This window comes from Protomyctophum parallelum, assembly GCF_964188405.1.
Source record: "Protomyctophum parallelum genome assembly, chromosome: 13".
Taxonomy (NCBI): Eukaryota; Metazoa; Chordata; class Actinopteri; order Myctophiformes; family Myctophidae; genus Protomyctophum; species Protomyctophum parallelum.
The window spans coordinates 43,292,772-43,317,627 of record NC_139708.1 but is presented as its reverse complement, the minus strand read 5'-3'; the positions used below and the strand labels follow the sequence as shown (position 1 = coordinate 43,317,627).

Below are 24,856 nucleotides of genomic sequence, written 5' to 3'. Positions count from 1 at the left end.
TGACAATGAAAATCTAATGTAACACTCATGTAGACATGGTCTTAAAAGAACATAGCCTGTAACCCATTTCTAAGTTAAAGCTAAACATCTGCATATACAGCACCCTTTAAAAATATATATATATATTGTGTAAAAGCTCATTTTCTTCCCAAATATAATTCAAAAAGTGAAACTTTCATATATGCTCAATTCATTGGGCATAATGTGAAGTATTTCAAACATATTTTTGTCTTGATTATGGCATACAGCTCATGAAAGTTTTTTATTTTAAATCGAGAAATGTCGACCATCTGTCATGTCAATACTTGGTCTGGGGTACTTTTGAACAAATTATTTCATCAATGGTTGTGGCATGGAGGTGACCAGCCTTTGTTCACGGTTGAGGTGTTATGGAAGCCAAGGTTTGCTTTGATAACAGCCGTAACTTAATTTGCATTATTGAATCTACTGTCTCACACCTTCCTCTTGGTAATACAACCTAGATTCTCTGTGGGGTTCAGGTCAGGCCAGTTGGCTGGTCAGTTAAGCACAGTAATACCATGGTCAGTACACCATATGAGGTTATACAAGCTGAAAGGTACTAGAATGGAATGACTTTAAATGCACGCTGTGTTTACCGTGTGTTAGGGTCTGTGAGGATGTTCAAAAGGCTCTTCATCTTGCTCAGGTCCTTCTTCCTGTCTGTAAACACGCAAAGGACTTTGGTTAGTAAACTGGTTCAAAGATCTGTGGAAAAACAGGGAAAGAATGTAACCACTGTGACAGGACAAACTAAGTTCTTAACACAATGATGAAGACAAATACCTAGTCATTTAACGTAAGGCCTTCTGTGTTTTAGGAGAAAAATATATATGAACGCAGACCAGGGATTCACGACTTTTCATGAGTGTGTGTGTAAAGAAAATGTGATTCTAGACATAATTTTGAGATCCCCCTCCACCTCGTCTAATCTACACAGTGAATTTAACACCAATGGAACCAAATGGAGCCTTATAACCGCAGTGTCTCTCCTCTCCGGAATAATCCATATGCTTTCTTTCTATGCTGTAAAGAAAAAGGAGTCCGTGTTGCAGAACTGGTGATTTAATAAACAAAATAATAATTCAAAAGGACAAACGTGATCAGCCAGGGTTCCAATTCTGTAAAGAGTCTCCGTAGTAAACAAACAAAACAATATGTCTCTTCCTCTGAATAGCGCGACCGCTTCCACTACACACCAGAACAGCAAGTAAAAAAACAAGATATCCCATAATACTCCTCGTCCGAGCCTCAGCCCACCAACACAGTTAAAGGAACATAGCCAATAATGCACGTTTTGCACAAAACACCTGGACCTCTTTGTTGGGGACGTAACAACTACAAATAAAGGTACTGTAAGAAAGCCTTCTAGTATGGAATTCTCCTTTAAGGGAATTAACGTGGCCGGTTAAGACTGAGGTTCGGGTTAGGGTTGGAGTTCGGGTTAGATTTAGCCGTTATGGTTAGAAATAGTCGGACAATGCGACCAACGCCACGTCGGACAATGGTTGACTTCAGTTATGTGGATTGCATTGAATGGCTGCATTGAATGGTGTTGATAACGGCTGAAGACGGAGATTAACCCATTCTGACCGGGCACCCATTTTGGTGTTGGCATCATGTCATGCTTTAGCTATTGAAAAATAGCAGATCTACAAGCTCATATCGCCCCACGAGCTTGTAGGTCTGCTATTTTTGAAAAATCGAAGAACGACTGACATTTTTTTTTATCTGATCTCAGGTCAGAATGGGTCAATCAGACCAATGTGTGTCCAGTGGAAACCTCGTATGAATCTGATCTCAGGTCAGACTGGGTTGAATCATCCGATAACATCCGAGGTGCGCTGGCGTACCTTCGTTCTTGTCGATCTTGTTGATCATCCTCCGCAGGGGCTCGATGTACTTGGACAGCTGTTTGAGTTTCTCCATGTACTGCTGGTCCTCCTGAGACGTGGGACCAGCGGGACTCATCACAGAGCTGGGGTTCCCTACACACACACACACACACAACAGTGTCGTTTTACTGCTGGTCCTCCTGAGACGTGGGACCAGCGGGACTCAACACACAACACACAACAGTGTTGTTTTCGTCGACTAAATCTAAGACGTAAAAATGTCCGTCGACTGACGAAAATGTAATGGAAACTAAATGAAAACTAAGCTATGGTGACTAAGACTGAATGTCTTGGCAATTTCGTCAAAAGATAAAAACTAGACTAAAATGTTCGGAAGGGACTAGTGCAGGGGTTTTCAACTGGTTTTGATCCAGGGAGCACCATTCTGACTAGCAGCAGCCTGGGGACCACCACTGTTGTGTCGGGCGGGTTCATCGTAGATCTACGATGGACCCATCCGACACAATAGTGGTGGGGCATTCATGCACCATGGGTTAAGATTGTTTTTGTTTTCTTCTTACTTGTTACTCACTAATCACACTATCACAGGCTACATTCATGAGCTGGACAAAAATGTTTCAAAGAATTTAATTATCAAAAGTTTTACTAAAGTGTTTTTTACTTGTACTAAGCAGGACTCAAAATAAGTCTCAAAATAATAATCCATTTCACATTTGACACTTGGTGCATTTGACAGTCACAGTAGGTTTGTTTCTGACAACCCCTCCCCCCCCCCCCCCACACACACACACACACCCACACACACACACACACAGAAACAGAATATATATTTTGATCTTATTCTATTTTAATAATCTTCTCTTTATTTTAACCAACCTACAACCTGCACTACATTTTACTAGGGCCTTATACAGTACCTTTCTAACATACAGAGGGAACTGTTCATTGTGTACCGTCACTTTAAAAGCGTAATGTATACATCATCGTACGACGGTGTCACGCACCAAAAATAGCCAATCTACAAGCTCACACCGGGGCTCCACCGGGCGCGTTGCACCTCCGTCGTGTGCGTCAAAAAGCGAACCGGCCAACCGGGGCAATTTTAATGCAGTCACGCAACGCAACACAACGTGGGCAGTGAGTGGAGCCACCCTTCATTGATTAAAACGGGAACATTCCCTGACGGAGACGCGACGCTGACGGGCCCGGTGGAGCCCGCACCTGGTTGCATCACGTTGTGAGCTTGTAGCTCTGCCTTTTCACATATTATGTGAGACTATTCAATCGATCCGCGGCAGATATTATAACTCTATGGCAGGGAGATTTGACTTTCCCAAACATATTATTATGTGCTTGCCTTGGGCAGCAAGCATGGTAAGCATGCATGCGTTGGGTGGAAGAGCAGGATGGTTGTTCCGCTGGCAGCTGATGACTCCGTCAGATTTTCTTTTGGTTTATTTGACACCTTGAGCACTTGACTTTTTGAATGTTAGATTCGACTTAAGTTATTATTATTATTTACAAACAAGTAAAAAGAGTGCAAATAAGTTTTATATTATATATTAGAAAGGTAAAAAAAAGGAAAGAAAAAAAAGGCAAAAATATAACTTTTCTGAATGCCTGCCTGCGGACCACCAGCAGTACCTCCGCGGACCACCAGGGGGCCACGGACCACCGGTTGAAAACCCCTGGACTAGTGGACAAGAGATCCAAGTCATTTTACACTTGGTTGCGTGCTGAAAATAGCCGATCGGCTATTTTCAGCAAGTATCAAATATGCCACTACGACGACGTCAAGGCCCGCCAAAATACATTTTAGTCGACTGAATCAACTGTAGATTTAGTCGACTAAAATCGATTGAGATTTAGTCGACTAAAGCTAGACTAACACCAAAACATTCCAGGTGACTAAAATGTGACTAAAACTAAATGAAAACTATTCAAAAGACTATGACTGCTACTATGCTGCCAAAAGCAACACTGCAACACAACACATCATGGGTTCCAATAATGTGCTGTGCGTTTAGTTCTACAAAATTCTACTTAAAAGTTCCACATTGTGTAGAAGCAGTGGTTCCCAAAGTGGGGTCCGGGGACCCCCAAGGGGTCCTTAAAGGAAGTTCCAGGGGGTCTGAAACTCTGAAGAATGTACAAACGGAACCAAACAGACACGTCTCCAACAGTGATTTTACGATCTAAACTGGGAGTCCCAGAGATAGAAATGCCATTAAATGGGGGGTCCGTAGTACTAATGCATGTCAAACTGGGCGGTCCAGGAAATTAAACGGGTTGAGAATCACTGCTAGAGCCGTGATAATCTTCTCTTATGAGAGTCCCTGGCATATCTTTTCAAATGGAGGTCTGTGGGCTAATTACTGTCAATTTGGGGGTCCTTGACATGAAAAACTGGTGTGGTTCTCAAACAATTTCCACGTCAAGGACCCCTAAATGGACATACGTTATATATATATATATATATATATATATATATATATATAAGCTGGGATGGCTTAGGGTCGACGACAGAGTACAGCATCTTGCAATGGGTCTGGTCCACAAGATTCGTTACACCACCAAGATACCCATGTACCTGTCTAAATACTTCCTTAATGTAAACGAAGTCCACACCCACAACACCAGAGGGAGTGCAACAAACCATGTACAACCCAGATTCGGCACAAACAAGGGACTAAATAATTTTCGCTCCTATGCCACCAAAATGTGGAACGCCCTACCAACAGTCATTAAGTCATCCTTCAAAACCGCTCTCAAAGGGCACCTACGGATGGCTGCAATTCGAAACTGGCCTCTGTAAAATCTGAATCCCCCACCCCCGCCCCATTTCCCCTCACTGTATATGTATCTTTTCCCTTTTTGCTTCCTATATGATGAATTCCTGTTCTGTTCTTTAGCTACATAGAAGTGTCTATTTGTATGTCTCTAAATGTTTTGATGAATTGAACAATGTGGACCCTGTTGTAAACAAGTGTAATGCTTAACCGTCTTCCTGCCATTGCCGAAGCCCTTCGGCAATCAAAGCCTCAATTTGATAATACACCTTGCTGCCATTGCCGTAGCCCTTCGGCAATTATACTTTTATAGTGCATATGATCGATCGAGCCATAATGCTACTCACGTTAGCCGGTTAGCTAGCATTGTTGAATCATAAGAATCATAAGAATCCATTCTATCCGTTTCTTTCAATCGCCTGTATCTCCTATTCCTTGTCCCAGATGGCATTTTTGGTCAAAACAGCGTTTCTTTGACGGCACAGAGCCGACGTTGTGGAGTGCTATATGTACCGGCAATGATTCGATTATGTAAACAAAGGTTGTCTTGGCAACGTAAAGCTGGCAGGGATAAGCTCACTTCCGGTTGAGGCAAAATGTGGCTTTTCAAAATAAGAGCTCAAATTAAAAAAATGCTGGCATGAATTAGGTCCTAATTTCTCAATAAATGGCAGCAGTAAAAGGGTTAATTGGGTCGTCCACTCACAGTTAACAGTCTTTGTATTGAGTTTGTGCTTAAAATGTACTGTAAATTTCAATTTCAATCAATCAATCAATCAATATTTGGCCACGGACCCCTCCTCCCCTCTAGAAAGAGCAGACGGTGATCGTCACCACACCTGGGGTGTTGAGAGGTCCTGGCGAGGGAACCCCGTAGTTCTGTGGCGTGCGGGCGGTGGCAGGGCTCTGGGAGGGCTGGGGAGACGGGCTGGGCTGGAAGCCTCCGGGGGAGGGCGTCGGGCCAGAGCTGAGGAGCAAAAGACAAAGTCGTCGTTCAGAATCTCTTTTTTTCCCCGGAGAAACGGTGTATTCTTTAACCCATTTAGACCCGAGGACGATTCTACAAACCGTCTTCTAAATTCTTACAGTTCCCATGAAAAAAACCCCATGTTTCTATGTCAGTCGTTCTCAAACTATTTCATGTCAAGGACCCTCAAGATCACTATGTAATCGGCCGCCGACCTCCATCTGGAAATATGGAATATTTCAGATGTTCCCAGAAGCAAAGATTCAAGTTAAACGTTCGCTCTGAAGGAATATATATATATATATATTCAAAGATTTGCGCCACATTTTCATGATTTTTCAAAAAATAGCCGACCTACAAGCTCGTAGCTCGGCACTCGGCAGCCGCGCTATGAGCTTGTAGATCTGCTATTTTTCAATAGCTAAAATATAACGTAATGCTTTAACCCATTCTGACCGGGCACCCATTTTGGTGTCAGCATCATGTCATGCTTTAGCTATTGAAAAATAGCAGATCTACAAGCTCATAGCGCGCCACCGAGTGGCGTGCTACGAGCTTGTAGGTCTGCTATTTTTGAAAAATCGAAGAACGACTGACATTTAAAAAAAATCTGATCTCAGGTCAGAATGGGTTGATCAGACCCAGTGTGTGTCCAGTTGAAACGTCGTATGAATCTGATCTCAGGTCAGAATGGGTTAAAACACCGAAAGGAGTTGAAACTACGGAAGCCTGCCACGACCCGTGCAGAGGACAGACACCATCGGCGTGGGCGTGCCCTCAACCCCGAGTATAAGGTGCATCATCTTCAACAGTCTGGTGACGCCCGACGTTCGACGAGAAGGGAGAAAAAAAATCACATGGAAACGATCCAGCACGTCGCAGGCTAAGCAGACCGCTGGACGCAGCAGGCCGCTTCTCCACCAGAGAGAAGAGGAAACGACGACACACGGAGGAGATTCTAAGCCGCGACGTGGAGCCCTTAACCCATTCTGAACTGAGATCAGATTCATACGAGGTTTCCGCTGGACACACACTGGTCTGATGAACCCATTCTGACCTGAGATCAGATTCTAAAAAAATGTCAGTCGTTCTTCGATTTTTCAAAAAATAGCAGACCTACAAGCTCGTATCTTTTGATATGAGCTTGTAGATCTGCTATTTTTCAATAGGTAAAGCACGACATGAGGCCGACACCAAAATGGGTTCCCGTTCAGAATGGGTTAAGAGACCCTGCAGGTCTCCACCCCCACCGCTGAACAAATGAGTCGTCTGCCTATCATCTGCCCCGACGCGACACTCTCCAACCTCATGGACATATTCGTCAGCCTCTCTCAGGCTGTTTATAACTACCGTAAAAGGCTGTTGTTGATGATCGCGGTCACAAGATGCGTCCCGCAATCTTATTTTAATTCACCTGAAAACGTAAAAATAATAATTCGGGACACTTTACACGGCCAGTTATTACTTACCGGGCCAGGCACTGAATTAATTTGTATGCTTTATTTATTTTTTAATATATTCAAATATTTAGGCCTGTTGAAGTTACTTGTCCCTACGAGCAACGGCCATTTTGGGAGATGTACGTAATGCAGAATTACGGTTACCCTATTGTCTTCACACTGTTCTACTGTGGGGCAACTGGCAGCCCAGGGGCAAAGTGTGGGGACCCAGGGGCCATGTGTGGCGGCCACGTGTGGCCCCCCCGCCTTCACATCGTAATACTGGTATATTATTGATTTCAGCTAATACTATTAAAAAGTTGTCTTTTTTTTATGTCCAATATATTTGTATTTAGTTGATAAAGCCAACATAACTACTGTATAACTAAATGCATTTGAAATTAAATAAAAAAAGATTCAAGATTCCAATTAAAAAAAATTGCAAAAAATATTTTTGCTACGACAGTAATATGCATTTGAAATTAAATTAAAAAGGTTCAAGATTCCAATTTAAAAATATCAAAACATAGCTGATCTACAAGCACAAAATGCCTCGCACCGCGACGCATTTTGAGCTTGTAGATCGGCAATTATTTTGCTACGACAGTAATATGCAATGTGGCCCCCCTGGGGGGGAGAGAGTGGACATATAGTGGCCCTCTCTCCATCGTCAAAGTTGCCCAGCCCTGTTCTACTGTATATGGACGCGCGGCAGTAAGCATTTTACAAGCGAGGGCCACATGCTTTCCCCCCCCCACCCCCCAAGGATTAAATGCAGTTTCATAAACAAAAAAGTAATAATACAAATGGTTGACATGAGCATCGTAGAGACGCAGCTGCACGACATGAGACTAATTAATTGGAGCGACAGAGAGAGAGAGAGAGAGAGGAGTGTGTCTGTGTATGTGTGTGCATCAATTTAACAAATGATCAGAAATCAGCAGAGCGTGATCGACGTTTGCGCTGCTGTACGCCGTAATGAAGTGGACCCAGACTTTTTTTTTTTTTCCCTGGAAAAATAAAAACGTCTGGGTTTTCTGAGGCTGAGAGAAACGGTTTCATTACCTGGCCGAGTTGGGCTGGGACGTGGGGGGCTGAGGCGACGGCTGGGGCGGAGGCGGCATGGACTGGGGCGTCTGCACCTGGACGGGAGACGGCGACGACATCATCTGATGAGGCTGTACCTGTGAGCGGCCAGACATGGAGAGAGAGAGAGAGAGAGAGAGAGAGAGAGAGAAAGGAGATCAGCCCTAGAATATCACACCGAGAGAGAGAGAGAGAGAGAGAGAGAGAGAGAGAGGGATCTGTACTGTGCACCTAGGCTAAACTGATCGGCGTTCCGTGATTTACTTTAATGTCCAACGCCCCAGCTCACGTCACTGGCCACATTCTACATTGTTCTACTTGTGTAGCTGATTATGTAGCGCTGATGTCAAGGCCAACCTGAAGACTCACGGTCATGGAATGCAAACTGCAGAACAATGCACAACAACAGTAAATTATGAAGTGTTCAAAGTCTCCATGTCCCTCCAGCTCTACAGAGGACACAGATTAAAATTAAACAAACATAAGAAATGTTAAGAAATACCACTTTTAGATTAGATTACAAGTTCAGCCACCGTCATTCACCAATTTACCAGTCCAAAAAAATGATTAGGAACTACAAATAAGACTCGTGGTGATGACCGTCAGTGGCTGGTGGAGATCTGGGCCACTTGTGCGACTACATTTTGACTGGTGACAGGTGTTGATTGGTGACAGGTGTTGATTGGTGACAGGTGTTGGTTTAGTGTGACAGGTGTTGGTTTAGGTACAGTGACCGGACAGATGTCAAACAAATGACTAAAAAAGGAGACTTTGAATGTTCTCTAGTCTCTGCTACAGTCAGAAAGTTTAAGTTTAGTCAGAGGCTTAACTCGTTTTGGGCAGGTGTTTTAAAGCATTATGTTACACTTTAGCTATTGAAAAATAGCAGATCTACAAGCTCCTAGCGTGGCACAGAGTGCCGCGCTACGAGCTATTTAAAAAAAAATCTTTGAATATATATTATTTTAGAGCCAACGTTTAACTCAAATCTTTGCTTCTGAGGGGTTCCTGGAACTACATATTTTCAGATGGGGGGTCGGCGGCCAATTAGATATAATCTTGGGGGTCCTTGACATGAAAATGTTTGAGAACCACCGACATAGAAACATGGGTTTTTCAGAAAAATCATCGTACATCATATAATTCCGGCCAATCAAGAATTTGTGTCCTCACCTTAGTCTTCAATGTTTGTGTTACGCAATGTTTGTGTTTACACTAGGGCTGTCAAAGTTAACGCACTATTAACTAGTTAACTCACAATCCTTTTAACGGCACTATTTTTTTTAACGCGCGATTAACACACTGTGAAGTTTGACAGAATGGTTGAGAGATGCATGGCAATTTTACACTGAAGAGTTGAATAATTGTTAAACAGCTGCATTACTTAAGTTAATTCAAGTCTACACAATTAGAAAACTTGGAAAACATGTTATTTTGATCAACATGGCCTGTTATCTCGTAATGGTACCATTGGCCAACATCAATACAGTTTGGGTCTGAGAGGCTAAATGTCATCAAATGGTGGTCCGTGGCTCAAATGCAGAATAAATAATGGACCTTGATATGAAAAATCTTGAAAACCACTGATTTAAGGTATATTTAGAACGGATAAAAAATATGCGATTAATTTGCGATTAATCACAGTTAACTATGGACAATCATGCGATTAATCAGATTAAATAGTTTAATCGATTGACAGCCCTAATTTACACAAACACTCAAAATTGTCCGTTCATTGTCAATCGGATTTAGTGTATGCGTTTGTGTAGGACAAAGTTTGTTCACGTACACCAAAAGCTGGACATCGGAGAGGCTATATCGCCCCTCAAAAACAGGGGGATGTGTTTGGGGCGAGCGGTGAAGCGCTTACCACCGCCGCGGCGTGAGGTTGTTGGAGAAACGACAACGTAACGTCACGCCGTGGTGATAAGCGACTCACTGCTCACCCAAACACATCTTTGCACCACTCAGTTCACACGTGTGTGATTTTTAACTAACCACTAACCAGCGTCTCGTGTTCACCTTTTCACCTAATCACCGTTTCCCAGACAGTGTGTCGGGACACATTTTTGGGTCGCGGGCCCATGTTTATGGGTCATGGCTGGGTAAATATCATTTTTTTCCCCCCCTCCGGTAATTCTTTTTTTACAGAGTAAATGTCTTCCCGGTACCCCCAAGCTTTTGAAGGAATCCCGGCGCCGATTGTGTTAAAGACTTTCAAAATAAATAAGTGTGGGTGGGTGGGTGGGTGGGTCTGTGTCCGAGGCTGTGGTTGGGGGTTCAATACCTGTTGCATCTGCTGTACTCCGAGCCCAGTAGGGTTGCCGGGGGGGTTTGGGGCGCGAGGTAACCGAGGTGGAATTTGCATCCCGGGACGTAGCAACATCTTTGGAAGAAGGAACAACAGAGAGAGGGGAGACATGTTAAAAACAAAGACATGATGTCAGACGTCACAAGACACGTCACACACACACACACACACACACACACAAAATAAACAAAGTGCAATTAGTGGACAGTGTGCATGAGGCATGCATGCACTGCAGCATGTATACATTACACGTTTACACACACACACACACACACACACACACACACACACACACACAAGCCAACTGTACCTGTACGTACGTACATTGTGTACTATATTTGTACTTTATGTAATGTTACCTATCTGTTAGGGGTGCAACGGTTCAGTTAGACCACGGTTCGGTTCGAACCTCGGTATGGGGGCCACGGTTTCGGTTCGGTTTCGGTACAGTAAAATAAAAAAATCACACATTTGTGAAGTGAGTGGTGCAACTCTGTGTGGGGGTTCCCGGGGGGGGGGGGGGCAGGAACGCGCCCAGGGTGCCGGGCCGGTTCCGAAATGCCGCCCCGTGTCCGAAACGGCTGAGAAATGACAGAGTTCTGTGTGCCGGTCCCTCTACTGTACCCTCTACTGTACTGTACTGTAGCCTCCTGGCACACACAAAATCATCATATATACAGTTAATATGTGCGTGTGTTTGTGTGTGTGTTAGGTTGCAGGTACAGGTGGAAAAACAACCATGCTGCTTTCATGCTCATACCCACACACATAAGTCCAGGGACTGGCTTGCACCAAAAAAGTTTATTTATAGCATTTTCTTTTATTCTTTTTTTAGCATATATTATTTTATTAGGCATTTCTGCCTTTTCATTATTTTAAAGGGGGGAAAAAACCTTATATTGCTATTTTAATGTGCCTCATCAATATTATGTTCAAGGGAAAAATAATGCACCTATGCACTCACACGTGGTGCAGACTCACAGCACATGCAGGGAGGAGAGTGGGGGAGAGAGGGGAGGAATTCACAGCAGAGTGCCGTGTCGCACAGAAACATTTACAAAAGTTTACAATAAAGATCTCTGCATGCGATATTATGCTTATATTATTAGAAGAAGGGTTTCTATCTACAGTCATGGATTGGACAGGAGTATTTTGTTGGGAGTTTTCAGACGGAATATTCTTCTCCTGCTCCGAAAAAACAACGAGTTGTTTTTGCTCCCTTTTAGCACTCAAACAGCGAGTGCAGATGCAGAAGCAGATCTGAACAAACTTAAAAAGATGCGTGCTTAGAAGCCTGTTCATTCGAGGTTACTCCGCTGTGTGTGTGTCTCTGTGTATGACGATCAATAATTATTCCACAGAGAGGTCTTTTCAAGAAGTTGTTTAAAGACGAGGGCTGGATTCTCCTCATCATGCCGTCTCTCTCTCTCTGTGTGTGTGTGTGTGTGTGTCTGTGGGGGGGATAGGGGGTGGGCCGACAGAGTGCTACACTTCTGTGACCGAAAGAGTGCTAGACTTCTTAGTAGGACGGTGTGTGACCGATAGAGTGCTAGACTTCTAAGTAGGCCGGTGTGTGACCGAGAAATACATTCTTCGCAGCTGTAAGAAATTAATTAATGCAAACCGAAATAGCGCGGTTCATTAGAGCGTATTGGACCGTGCATGCCGTACCGAACGGTTTCGGTTTTAAACCGAAAACCGTTGCACCCCTACTATCTGTACACAAATTGTCTATTTTGTACAACGTGCTACATTTAAAATTGCACACCACCATCTGCTGGATAAAGGCGGTAATTTAATTATCTTCATCAGAGAATACACACACACAAATCTACTACAAATGACAAGTGACATTAATAATCATGATTCTTAAGTGAATAGAGGGTATGCGCATGCTTAAAGTGAGTGGCAAAGTGAGTTTAACGTTGTTTAACATCGTTTAATGCAATCGGATAGGACTTTTCTGTTTGGATGTATTGGCTGTCGAGGCCAGAAAGTATTTTTGGGGTCACGATTCGATTTAAAATGGATTCAACTTGATTATCAATCCAAAAACAAAATGATTCTCGATTCAATACATAGGATTTCATCACAATCTACTCCAGCCAACTGAAGTGACTATACTACAGTAAGTTGAAAATGACGTTTACTGTGATTAGGGTAAGCTTACATTTCATATCACAAACACCATGTAGTGAACTGAAAACTCCTGTGACTGTAACCAGAAATAAATAAATAAAATAAAAATACATCGACTTTTGGAAATTATGAATCAATTTTGTATCGTTCATAATGGGAATCGCGGTTCTAATTCGAATCGATTTTTCACCCCTAACAGTTACCGGTAATACATGTCATGGTGTTGCTCAACCCATTCTGACCGGGCACCCATTTTGGTGTCGGCATCATGTTGTGCTTTAGCTATTGAAAAATAGCAGATCTACAAGCTCATATCACGCCACCGAGTGGCGCGATACGAGCTTGTAGGTCTGCTATTTTTTGAAAAATCGAAGAGCGACTGACATTTTTAGAATCTGATCTCAGGTCAGAATGGGTTAATCAGACCAGTGTGTGTCCATGTGGAAACCTCGTATGAATCTGATCTCAGGTCAGAATGGGTTAAGCAATGTGAAATGCGCATTGTCGTGATTATTGGCAAGACAGTGATGAGGTCAGGAACTAGCTGGTGGAGCCTCCGTAAACTCTACGATGGGTATATGGGTGTTTTTGCGAAGCACAAGAACGTTTACTTGGTATGAAAAGAAAACCACAGAGTTAACTTGACGTACCTGTCCGGGTACCGCCAGCTGGGCCTGCGCTGCAGCCTGCTGGGCCTGCTGTGCAGCCTGCTGCTGCTGCAAGGCTCTGGCCTACACACACACACACACACACACACAGGCACACGCACAAATGCATGTTGTGCACAACAAAAATGTGTGCACAACACACGTCAACACAAACACAGGGGCAATATCTACAGATATTAGGGCATTCACTTCTAGTCATTTTGACTAGTCGACTCGGTAGTTGTTTAACCCATTCTGACCTGAGATCAGATTCTAAAAAAGCTATGTTTCTAGCCACTCGGTGGCGCGCTATGAGCTTGTGGATCTGCTATTTTTAAATAGCTAAAGCATAGCTTTTTCAGAAAACTGTCGGGATGTAGAAGACATTTTTTTAATCTGATCTCAGGTCAGAATGAGTTAACTACCGATTATGTAAATTATTTTTGTTTTTTTTGGAAATAAATATTTGTACATTTAAAAACTGTGTACATTGGTGACTATAACTATAATCTACCTGATCTTGAGGCCTACAAAATCGGGGGGAAAAAAATCTTACTTTTCTTTTTTTCTTATCAACTAGTCAACTAGTACCAACAAGGTCAACTAGTACCAACAAGGTCAACTAGTACCAACAAGGTCAACTAGTGGATTCACTAGTCGACTAGTAAACTAAGGTCTCAGAGGTAACGTGTCCATCAGGCGAGTACAGGTCACGTTCTACTTGCCCAAAGGTCATTGGCAGTCAATGAGTTTAACCCACTCTGACCGGGCACCCATTTTGGTGTCGGCATCATGTCATGCTTTAGCTATTGAAAAATAGCAGATCTACAAGCTCATATCGCGCCACCGAGTGGCGCGATACGAGCTTGTAGGTCTGCTATTTTTGAAAAATCGAAGACACTTTTAGAATCTGATCTCAGGTCAGAATGGGTTAATAATGAAACCGTCAGGATGTAATAGACATTTTTTAGAATCTGATCTCAGGTCAGAATGGGTTAAGTCCCTACGGGATATTAATGCTGCAGCAGCACCCCATACCGCCCCCCCCCCCCCCCCCCCCACCATACATACCTGCATCTGCATCTTGAGCTGCTGCTGCTGCTGCTGCTGCTGTTGACTGAGCGAGCCGATGTTAACGTTGGGCATCTGGTTGGCCAGAGACTGGGGCACCATGCCGGGCTGCACCTGCTGCTGCTGCTGGGCGTGTGGGGGCAGCTGGCCCTGCTGCTGCTGCTGCTGAGACTGAGACTGCTGGGCCTGAACCTGCTGCTGCTGCACCATGTGCTGAATGGACTGGGCCTGTGCCTGTGCCTGCGCCTGCGCCTGGGCCTGAGCCTGCGCCTGGTGAGCCTGAGCCTGCGCCTGGGCCTGCGCATGCTGCTGCTGCTGTAGCTGCAGCTGCACAATCTGCTGCTGCGTCTGCAGTCTGGATGGATGCATCTGGGAGGGTCGGGAGAGAGAGAGGCTTTGTTTGATTGAATACTGAATTAGTAAACAGCAACGTGGTACTACAGTCAAGACATTAACCCATTTTGACCCGAGGACGATTCTACAACAATCCTGACAGTTTTCTGAAAAACCTCTGTGGGGAATAAGACATATTTAGCAACTTCGAATGCTAGAACGAAAGGAAGGCAGCAAATGAAAAAATAAACTATCAACAGTCACCTTTTACTTTCTCTAAAAAAAAACAAAGTTGTCCTTTTAACCTCACAGAAACGATGCCTAAACCTAACCTCAAAATCACCTCCACGTCGGTGAAACACAGGGAAAAGAGGAATGACTCGGCATCTGGGCAAGGTTCCAACACAAAGAGTGACACTGCTGCGACGTTACGGGAAATGGTATCAGATGTGCCAACGAACTCAGCTCTGGTTTAAAGTTTTTAGAGTTTTATGAGGATCCCCATTAGCTGGTGCATAGCAGCAGCTAATCTTCCTGGGGTCCACACAGAACATAAAAACCTGACATTCGACATGAATGACATTACAGGACAATGATATATAAAAGAAAATATATATATAAAAAAATATATATATTATCCTAATCATGATCATGACTGCTGAGTGGGTGTGTGTGTGCGAGCGTTCGAACGCCCTACAGTTTTTGGGTTTCAAGATGCCTCTGTCTCTTGAAACTTGATTTCGTTTTTTCTTTTGTGATCTTTTGTGGCAGTTTGTTCCACTCAGCCATGGCTCCTTCTGGTGCCCAGAAGGTCACGGAGATCCACATTGCAGGCTTCGCTGGTTGTTCTAACTAAACGGTGATGGAGCCTTTGCAGGTTTTGCCCCCTATAGGCTATGGGATGAGCTCCCCCTCCACCTTAAGAACTGTGGATAGTTTTAAAGGACTGTTGAAAACTCACCTTCTTAAAACAGGCCTTTCCATAGCCGGCCTGGTTAAATGTTAAATGTTGATTGCTTTATTTTTTAACTATATTTTGTCTTACTTTATTAGTGATTTAGTTCTTGACTTGTTTTATTGACTATTAACTTGTTTTAATTTGATCGTTGTTAAAGCACTTTGTGACTGTAATTGTCTGTGAAAGGTGCTCTATAAATAAACTTTACTTACTTACTGAGGGTGCTCACCTCCGAGTTGTGATACTCAAATCCTAGAGACGAGTTCTGATCATTCGGATAATTAATCATATCTACAGCGGGTTAATTCCGCAGTGACAGTTAGGACTCAAAAAGGCAGCATTTCTTGAGATAAAACCAAAGTAATGTTTTACTTGTTTTTTTTTTTACTGTAATGTCTATTCTTACTCAATTGTCCATGGCTACTAAACAGAGAAGATATAATTTTTAGAGTTAGGACGTTTCTGAAATACCCTTCCAGGTTCTGAAAACACCTGTCTCGGTTATACCCAGTATAATTATGTTTTAACCCATTCTGGGCGGGAACCCCTTTTGGTGTTTTAAGCATTACGTTATAGTTTAGATATTGAAAAATAACAGATCTACAAGCTTGTAGGGCATTAACATAAAATGGATTAGTCGACTAGCAAAACGGTAGTCGACACTGTAAATCAAAAATCGTTAATATTTTTTAAATATCTTTTTTGATTTTCTACAGCAGACATGCAGCCGTGAGCTCTGTTGTTTTGTTGGTAGTTCGCCAACTTCAGTACTAATCCATTCCTGGCTGATTGTTTTCATATCATATACAAGCCTACTGTACGTGGGTTTTGCCGTCACCCTCACTCGTGTAGGTGTGGTTGCTCTAACAGCATTCAAGACAGATTTTCTTTGGGAAAAGCATATGCGATATGCCTCATAGGCTCATACACTCAATGGGGACAACTACAGTGTGTAAATACTTTTACTATTGGTGAGTTTATTACTGTAGTTTGTTTAACAAGTTAGATTGGAGACGTGTCGTCGTGTCGTCCGGTACAGTAAAGTATAGCAGGAGTTCCTCCTCACTCTGCCCAATATTATCCAGTTTGGTGACAGTCAAACTACAGTAGCTCTTGCCGTGATTTCATGTTTCTTCATGCTTATCCAACAAAAGTGCAGGCGTGCCGCATTATTAAAAACAAACGCACGATCATAGTTATAATAGTCGCAATGGAGTTAAGTAGTTGATCATCTGATTCATAGCCTGGCAGCCTGCTAGCTAGCAAACCTAGTACGTAATCATAACCTCCTCCTAGCTTGTAGCTCCTTCTAAAAACCAAAGGAACTGTGGTTGTAAGTTACAACCACAGTTTTTCATACAACCCTAAATGTTACGACTTGTAACTTGTTGTTGAACATTTAGGGCTGTATGAAAAACATTGCATCGTTCAGTTCTCCTCCTCCCCGCTCCAACTGAACAAACATTGTGAACAACGAAACATGCTATGCTGCACCGTAGAAAGGTCTTGCGCATCAAAAAATAGTAGATCTACAAGCTCACAACGCATCCATCCGTGAGTCATTGTGGACTTGCAACTTTGATTTGAAACAGCTGAGCTAATTTCGGCCAATCAGAGCGGCATTCAGCGTAATCTAGTAAGAGAGTGGCGACACTAGCGTTGACTCCCATTGTAACAATGGAATGCGGAAGTGCTCATTCTATCTCAATGGGATAGTTCCAATGTTTGGAACTATAGCCCATAGGCACCCGCTTTGCGGTGAGATCAAAGTGTGTCCACTATTCCACTCTGCCTGCATTCACCGGCTCTGTTTTGCAGTTAATCCTTCACTCGCTGGCTGTTTCAGAACACGATGTTTTAATGCTTGATTGGATGGAAAAAATATCATATTTTACCGCCGACTAATCGACTATAAATCGATTTTGATGGTAGTCGAGTGGACTATCAAAAATCACATTTGGTTAATGCCCTACAAGCTTGTAGGTCTGCTATTTTTGAAATGTCGTGAAAATGTAGTTTTGGAGTTCCCTGGAACTACATATTTTCAGATGGGGGGGGTCGGCGGCCAATTACATATATTTTCCAGGGTCCTTGACATGAAATATTGAGCACCACTGATGTAGAAACACGAGGTATTTCAGAAAACGGACAGGATTTAGAAGTCATTTTTTCCCCCGAAATTTCGAGTCTAAAAATGGGTCAATACCAGGGGGGCAGTCTGACAGATATTTTGTGAAGCCTGAAACTCCTGAAAGTTCATATAATGGCCTGTTGTGGCGCTGTCATTGGACCCAGAAAAACCCATAGCCCAATAGAAGTCCATGTATTTGGGCCCAACTTCACCTAGACTGTATTACCTTAATAAACATGGTCATGAATACTTTCTGCTTCCAGTCACTAGTTTAAAGTCTCATTTCTAATGTCATAATATTCTTTTTGGAAAATGATGGTCCCATTTATAAAAAAAATGACCATAAAGTCGCGCATGTTCTGAGGGGCGTGACTACCGTTACAGTCTATGATCGGGATTCCCCTCCCACTCGAGTCAAAATAAAAACCAACGGAGAAGAAGGGGGGAAGTCCTGCCACGTGTCTGGGCCAGCCAATGGCCAGCTGGGCCAAAACGGAGCCAGCCAATGGCCAGCTGGGCCCAAACGGATCTAGAAAGATGGCGACTTACAGTGCAGGAATAACAGGCTTCATTTTACGTCCATGTTAGACCCGGGGAACGCTTTGTCCATATTTTTTTACAGTCTATGGTCAATACCTGGCTCTGTTGCTGCTGGCTCTGGGCCTGCTGTTGATTCTGATGCTGGAGCTGTTGGTTCTGGTGGTGTTGCTGTTGTTGCTGCTGTTGCTGCTGCTGCTGCTGCTGCTGAAGCTGCTGCAGTTTGAGCTGCTGCTGCTGAGCCTGGAACTGTTGCTGGATGGCTGCGTTCTGCTGCTGCTGCTGCAGGGCATTCTGCTGCTGCTGCTGCTGCTGCTGCTGGGCCTGTTGGAACTGCTGGAATTGGATGGACTGTTGTTGCTGCTGCTGCTGTTGTTGTTGTTGTTGCTGCTGCTGCTGCTGTGCCTGTTGTTGCTGCTGCTGTGCCTGTTGTTGTTGTTGTTGCTGCGCCTGTTGCTGCTGGGCCTGGACCATCTGCTGCATCTGCACATGACTAGGACCTCCTGCTGGCGGATGGATGTGAAGGGAGGAGAGAGACAGAGAGACATCCTACAGCTTAGATGTTGAGCAGCTGATTATAAGCAGAGTGGTCTGGACTGTTTATTAACCCATTTAGGCCAAATAAAATAAAATAGAAAAAAGTCTTCTGAAAGAATATATGTTCAATTTTCAAATGAGCTTGTAGATCTGCTATTTTTCAATAGCTAAAGTATAACGTAATGCTTAAAACACCAAAAGGGGTTCCCGTCTAAAATGGGTTAAAACAAACAAAGAGCCAGACCCGAAGCACTTTTTGTAGCACTTTTTAGTTTTAACGTTTTTTTTCCTCTCTCTCTCTCTCTCTCTCTCTTTGCTGCTGTTGTTGTTCAAAGCTAAAAAACGAATCTTGGCGAGAGGTTATGCAAAAGTCGAAACGCAGACAGACAGACACAAACACCACACATCGGAAGGAAACACACTCACTGGCTTGCGGGTTTCCAGCCACCCCTGCCATGGCATGCTGGCCTATCTGCATGGGCCCCATGGGGCCGCCCATCGGGGCACCGCTGGGGCGAGGCCCCATGCCGATGCCGCCGGGGGCCCCTCCTCCTACCCCCGTCAGGTTAGTCAGGGCATTCATGGCATCTATAGCAAAGAAGGGCAGATACAGAACAGTACAGAGCTCATGAACATGCACTGCGCAAAGAGATCAATCGTCGACACTATGAGTTCAGGTCTCGAGTAGGAGACAGAAAATTAAACCAAAAAAGAAGAAAAAAAAGTAGATTAAATGCATATTGTCCACTTACCTGGGCCTCCTTGAGCCTTCTTGTCTGTGAAAACAGGAATACAGTTTTGTTATGATTCAGTTACCATTAGCGCTACCTGGAGAATACTCTGAATCTCCGTTACAAAACAGGAGGAAACGGATCTACACACAATGAATCTAATTCATCATCCCACAATTCAGCGGCAAGTTACTTTAATTGTAAGGTGACATTGTTGGTCTTACATGTAGGGTTGTCCCGATCGGATCGGGTGATCGGGACATCGGGAGCAACAAATGATCAGAATCGGACCGGGAGCCAAAAAAACATGATCCCTAGTATCAATATCATATCCATATTATGATATTGTACTATTGTGATATGGCATAAACGTGTTGTATGAAATATAAATATCGGATCGGGAAAAATAGATATTGGCAGATTCTCAAAATCCCTACTTACATGTGTCCTATAGAGGGTATGCGCATGACATCATCATCAAACCAGGAAGTTATGCGGAAACTGAGTGGCAAAAAAAACTACTTTCTGGCCTTGACAGCTCATACATCCAAACAGAAAGGTCCTATCTGATTGCATTTAAACAACATTAAACTCACTTTGCCACTCGATTTGCCACTCGATCTTACCTGAAATTGCATGTTGTCACTAGTCACTTTGCTCCAACTGAAAAGGATTCTCTGACCTATAATGCTGTACAACATGGCTGTCTCTCTCGTCTACTCTGTGTCCTTTACGTCTTTCTTGGCTCCCTCGTCTCCATGCTCCATGTTCTAATCTGGGTGGGAGATGGTGAGCCAGCTAACTGCACGTGTATGTGTGTGTATTGTCATTTCAACTGTATCCATTGTTACCCATGTGTATTTGTATACAAATTGTGTATTTGTATTGTATATACAGTGTCCCACGATTCGATTCGATTCCAATTATTGGGGTCACGAATCGATTCAACTCGATTCCAAAAACGATTAATTTCTTTTTCAAAAGATAACATTTTCCAGATTCAAAAACGATTCAAAATGATTCTCGATTCAATACATAGGATTTCATCACAATCTACTCCAGCCAACTGAAGTTACTATTCTACAGTAACTTGAAAATCGATTTTTGGAAATTATGAATCGATTTTGAATAAAATGTAATGAAATAACGAACAATCCTTTACAAAAGAGAACAAACAGATAACAGGACAGATGTTTGACTTACGAATGTCTCTGAAGTGGATAATCAATCTGGCCACCAGGGACAAATATTCTTCCTGCAAAGAAGAGATGGTGATTGCACCACACAAACAAGTATGATATGTATTGTCCCGGATGTAAGACGGCATTTTTCCCCCCAGAACAGAACTCACAACGCGCCGCGGACGCGACGCGTTGTGAGCTTGTAGGTCGGCTATTTTAGGCACGGAACACGTTGTACGACAAAAAATAAATCAGGCATCACTGGCACTGCACTTCATTCACTGACAGGGGAGGGAGGGAGGGAGATGTCTTTTGTTGGCCATTAGGGGCGATTATGGACACATACCTCCTCGACGCAAAAACACTAACTAAGCTATTCGGACGCTATTTTTCGTGGCACATTATGTTTAATCAAACAACAACAACTTTTGTTTGGGTCAGGAGTTGGGTGGATTGGTCGTGCTGCGTGCATGAGTGGATCATCATGCAGTTGATGCGCGCTGCGTGCTCCAGTGACGGTTGAGAAAGATTAGTTAATTTGGGCTTTATATTGGTGGGTTTTCCGCTAGATATTAAGGCATGTTTAGGGTGTGTTTTATCGCCAGGGATTTCACCTAGAAGGCTCTATGGAAACACTCACTCTTGAACGAAGTTGAACGTGAGAAAGTGACGTTCACACACGCCAGAAATGAACACGTTCACAATGACGTTCTGGGACAACACTGGGTATAAGACATACCAATATAGACTATAGTTTATTATCAATTTGGTTACTGTACCATGTACTACTATGGCACCCCATTATATGATATGAAGTTATATGAAAATCATTTTTATTAAAAAAAAAAATATATATATATATAGAAACATTTTAAAATAAACCATTTCTTTATAAAGAATCAGATTTTGTCTAATGTTTTTCCACAAATGAGTCTTGAAAAATGGGGGTTGTGTTATAATCAGTCGTCTTATATTCAGGACATTAATATTATCTAACCATATTATGGTTATTATATTATATATGATATTATATCAATGGTTTTCAAAGAGGGGTGAGTGTGTTCCAGCTAAATTCTATCCCTTTTATTTATTATTATTATTAATAATAATAATAATTAATTGCATTTTTATAGCGCTTTTCCAAGTGCTCTAAGCGCTTTACAATGGTTCATTCATTCATACATTGGGAGGTGAAGCGGCGAACAGTCGACGCCAGCGTCCTCACTTCCCACATTCACACACCAATGGTGGCGAGCTCACACCGACCAACTCATTGGAGGCAATGTAGGGAGGAGCCGGGATTCGAACCGCCGACCCAGGGATCATTGGACGACCTGCTCTACCTCCTGAGCCACAGCCGGCAACAATTATAATTATTATAATCCCTTTTATAGCCATGTTTTTATATGCTGGCTAAATGGTTATTCAAAAATAGAATGTCTACGTGGTCACAGGGTGTCACTTTGTACCACGCTGTGAGCTTGTACATTTTGATTTTTGATTAGGAGAAATATCAAATGATATTTTTCTCTTCTTTTAGATCATACATTTTTATAAAAAATGTATTATGAAAATGTGGTGCAAATCTTTGAATATATATTCTTTCACAGCAAACGTTTTTAACTAAAATCTTTACTTCTGGGAGATCCCTGGAACAACATATTTTCAGATGGGGGTCGGCGGCCAATTACATATCATTTGTGGGGTCCTTGACATGAACATGTTTGAGAACCACTGACATAGAAAGATTTTTTTTCAGAAAACTGTCATGATTTAGAAGACATTTGTAGAATCGTCCTCAAGTCTAAAAGGGTTAACAAGCTAGTGACACACTGTGAGCTTGTAGATGCAGATATTTTCAGTTCACTTAAGTCTACAACAGGAAAGCATTGGCAGCAAAAAGGGAATCAACAGAACTATCGAGTTGCCCTCTAGACATTGTCCTGCGTCACTGTGTGTGACATTGTTCACATTTCCTGACAAACGTTCGCTTATAATGACATGGCCAAGACAGGGATGGCAGATTTGAAAGTGCAATGTTGGCACTGATGGTTCGGGGTGACTAGTTACTCAGTACTCACTCTCGATTTGGCTTTCACATAAACGTGGTTCTCCATGTCATTGCTGGTTTTAGTGTGTCCGGTACCAGCCTTCCTCATGGCCTCTTCACTGGAAAAGGGAAACAGTCAGATGATGAGTAAAGGCCTATTCATAGTCTGGATTTTCGGTGGTAAGGTGACCACCGCTCCGGTGGTGAGCTGACCACCGGAGCTGAAATAACGTTGAGCGGTGGTGAGTAAAAACAGAGAGAAGGGCTGGAGCGGTGGCGGTGGTTTGCTCTTCACCGTGGCTCGTGACGTCATGTTGTAGTTCGGTGGTCACTTAACCACCGCAAATACAGACTATGTATGAGCCTTAAGGCAGCAGACAAAAACGTTTAGAGATTCTGATTCATATGTACCAATAACTGTGATTTAATCACTGCGCACACACAGCCATGCCAATATCTCGGAGTGAAATTTGAAGATCATGTACCATTATGGCCATGCACATACATGCCCAGCTGAACTTAACCCATTCTGACCTGAGATCAGATTCATACGAGGTTTCCACTGGACACACACTGGTCTGATGAACCCATTCTGACCTGAGATGAGATTCTAAAAATGTCAGTCGTTCTTCGATTATTCAAAAATAGCAGACCTACAACAAGCTCGTATCGCGCCACTCGGTGGCACGATATGAGCTTGTAGATCTGCTATTTTTCAATAGCTAAAGCATAACATGATGCTAACACCAAAATGGGTTCCCGTTCAGAAAGGCCTACAAAGATATATGAGCATAAATGACCACCTTAATTGGATCAAGATTATCAATAGATGTATTTTATCCAGTCTGACTTTTACTTTCTTATCCATGATAATTATGTAAATGTAAATTAAATCGGTAAAAGGTACACCTATGATAGTCTTTAAAGCCAAGGCTAAGTAAATGTTGATTGATTGAAGTATTTATTAACAGTAAAACTCAATACAGCACAACTCATACAAAAACCGTCCACTCCCAGGTACTACCGTGGACGACCCAATAAAGCACTACACTTGTTTACAAGAGGGTCCACCTTGTTCAAGTCATCATAACATTTAGAGACCTACAAATATACACTTCTATATAGCCAAAAAGAACAGGAAATCATCATAAAGGAGGTAAAAAGGGAAAAGAAAACATTGAGGGTGGAAAGAGAACGGTAATAATGATATAGAATATTGTTTGGGCCAATGATGTATTGATTTTAACTGAAGCCTCGGCACGTCTCCAATTATAAGACAGAACCACTATTTAATACATCTTTTGACTATGAACATTGATGACGTCACACGACTCACTGACCAACGAGGTTAGCTCGCTGGCTAACCGTAGCATGCTAACGTTAGCCCAGTACAGACAGACAGTGCTGCGACAAATCAGCCAACATATCATGATTGTATTTTACATGCCATCAACATGATCATTTACATGCAATCAATTATTACGCAATTTTTCTCCCTCCGTACTGCAAGTGCAACACACACACACACACACACACACTGACACTAACCCAGCTGGATGAGTTTAGCTTAGCCAAAAAAAAAAAAAAAAAAAAACAGGCTTAAAAAGGCTACGGAAATAACGCATGTTTGTAATTGTACAAGAAAAGAAAGAAACTGGGGAAAAAAATAAGGCTCACATTTGTGTAACAACTTTTTGTCGAAACTGCGGGCTCCGCCAGTCGCTGTCTGGTCCGGGTACCTCCATGGCGGATTGTTTATTTATTTTAACTTGAAACTGGAGGTTGGATGTGTTGTTATCGATCCTCTAGTGGAGCTGTGCTCTGCCCTGAGTCTGACAAGCAAAACACCGCCCACCAACCAACACGTTCTCCTTCTTCTTGTTTTGGAGGATGGTCGAGTGTTTCGTGGATTACCTCCACCTATAGGCAATACAAGGCATGGTTATTTTTATTGTATTATATCTGGAATCTGGATATAGTTCTTTTAATTAAGAGGTCAAGAGAGTGTACAGATGGAACATGTTTTTACACTCTCAAGAGTCACAGTCACAGACTTCCTAAGGTGGTGACTGTGG

General features: G+C 42.8%; 1 protein-coding gene across 2 annotated transcripts in view; it reads right to left on the bottom strand.

The window, feature by feature from the left end:
• The window catches only part of med15 (mediator complex subunit 15), a 34,610-nt gene extending 10,010 nt beyond the window's left edge, over window positions 1-24,600 (bottom strand). The window contains exons 1-13 of one of the 2 annotated variants that reach the window (XM_083779598.1): window positions 24,459-24,600; window positions 22,813-22,900; window positions 20,754-20,805; window positions 19,572-19,595; window positions 19,246-19,407; window positions 18,382-18,788; window positions 14,324-14,692; window positions 13,256-13,336; window positions 10,443-10,541; window positions 8,135-8,253; window positions 5,503-5,630; window positions 1,872-2,006; window positions 618-681 (exon numbers count right to left, since the gene is read on the bottom strand). In XM_083779598.1, coding sequence (XP_083635724.1) covers window positions 618-681; window positions 1,872-2,006; window positions 5,503-5,630; window positions 8,135-8,253; window positions 10,443-10,541; window positions 13,256-13,336; window positions 14,324-14,692; window positions 18,382-18,788; window positions 19,246-19,407; window positions 19,572-19,595; window positions 20,754-20,805; window positions 22,813-22,900; window positions 24,459-24,526 — 1,796 coding nt within the window. In that variant the 5' untranslated portion in view covers window positions 24,527-24,600. The remainder of the gene's footprint in view (window positions 1-617; window positions 682-1,871; window positions 2,007-5,502; window positions 5,631-8,134; window positions 8,254-10,442; window positions 10,542-13,255; window positions 13,337-14,323; window positions 14,693-18,381; window positions 18,789-19,245; window positions 19,408-19,571; window positions 19,596-20,753; window positions 20,806-22,812; window positions 22,901-24,458) is intronic. The other variant, XM_083779599.1, reaches the window with a different exon arrangement.
• Window positions 24,601-24,856: the final 256 nt, after the last annotated feature.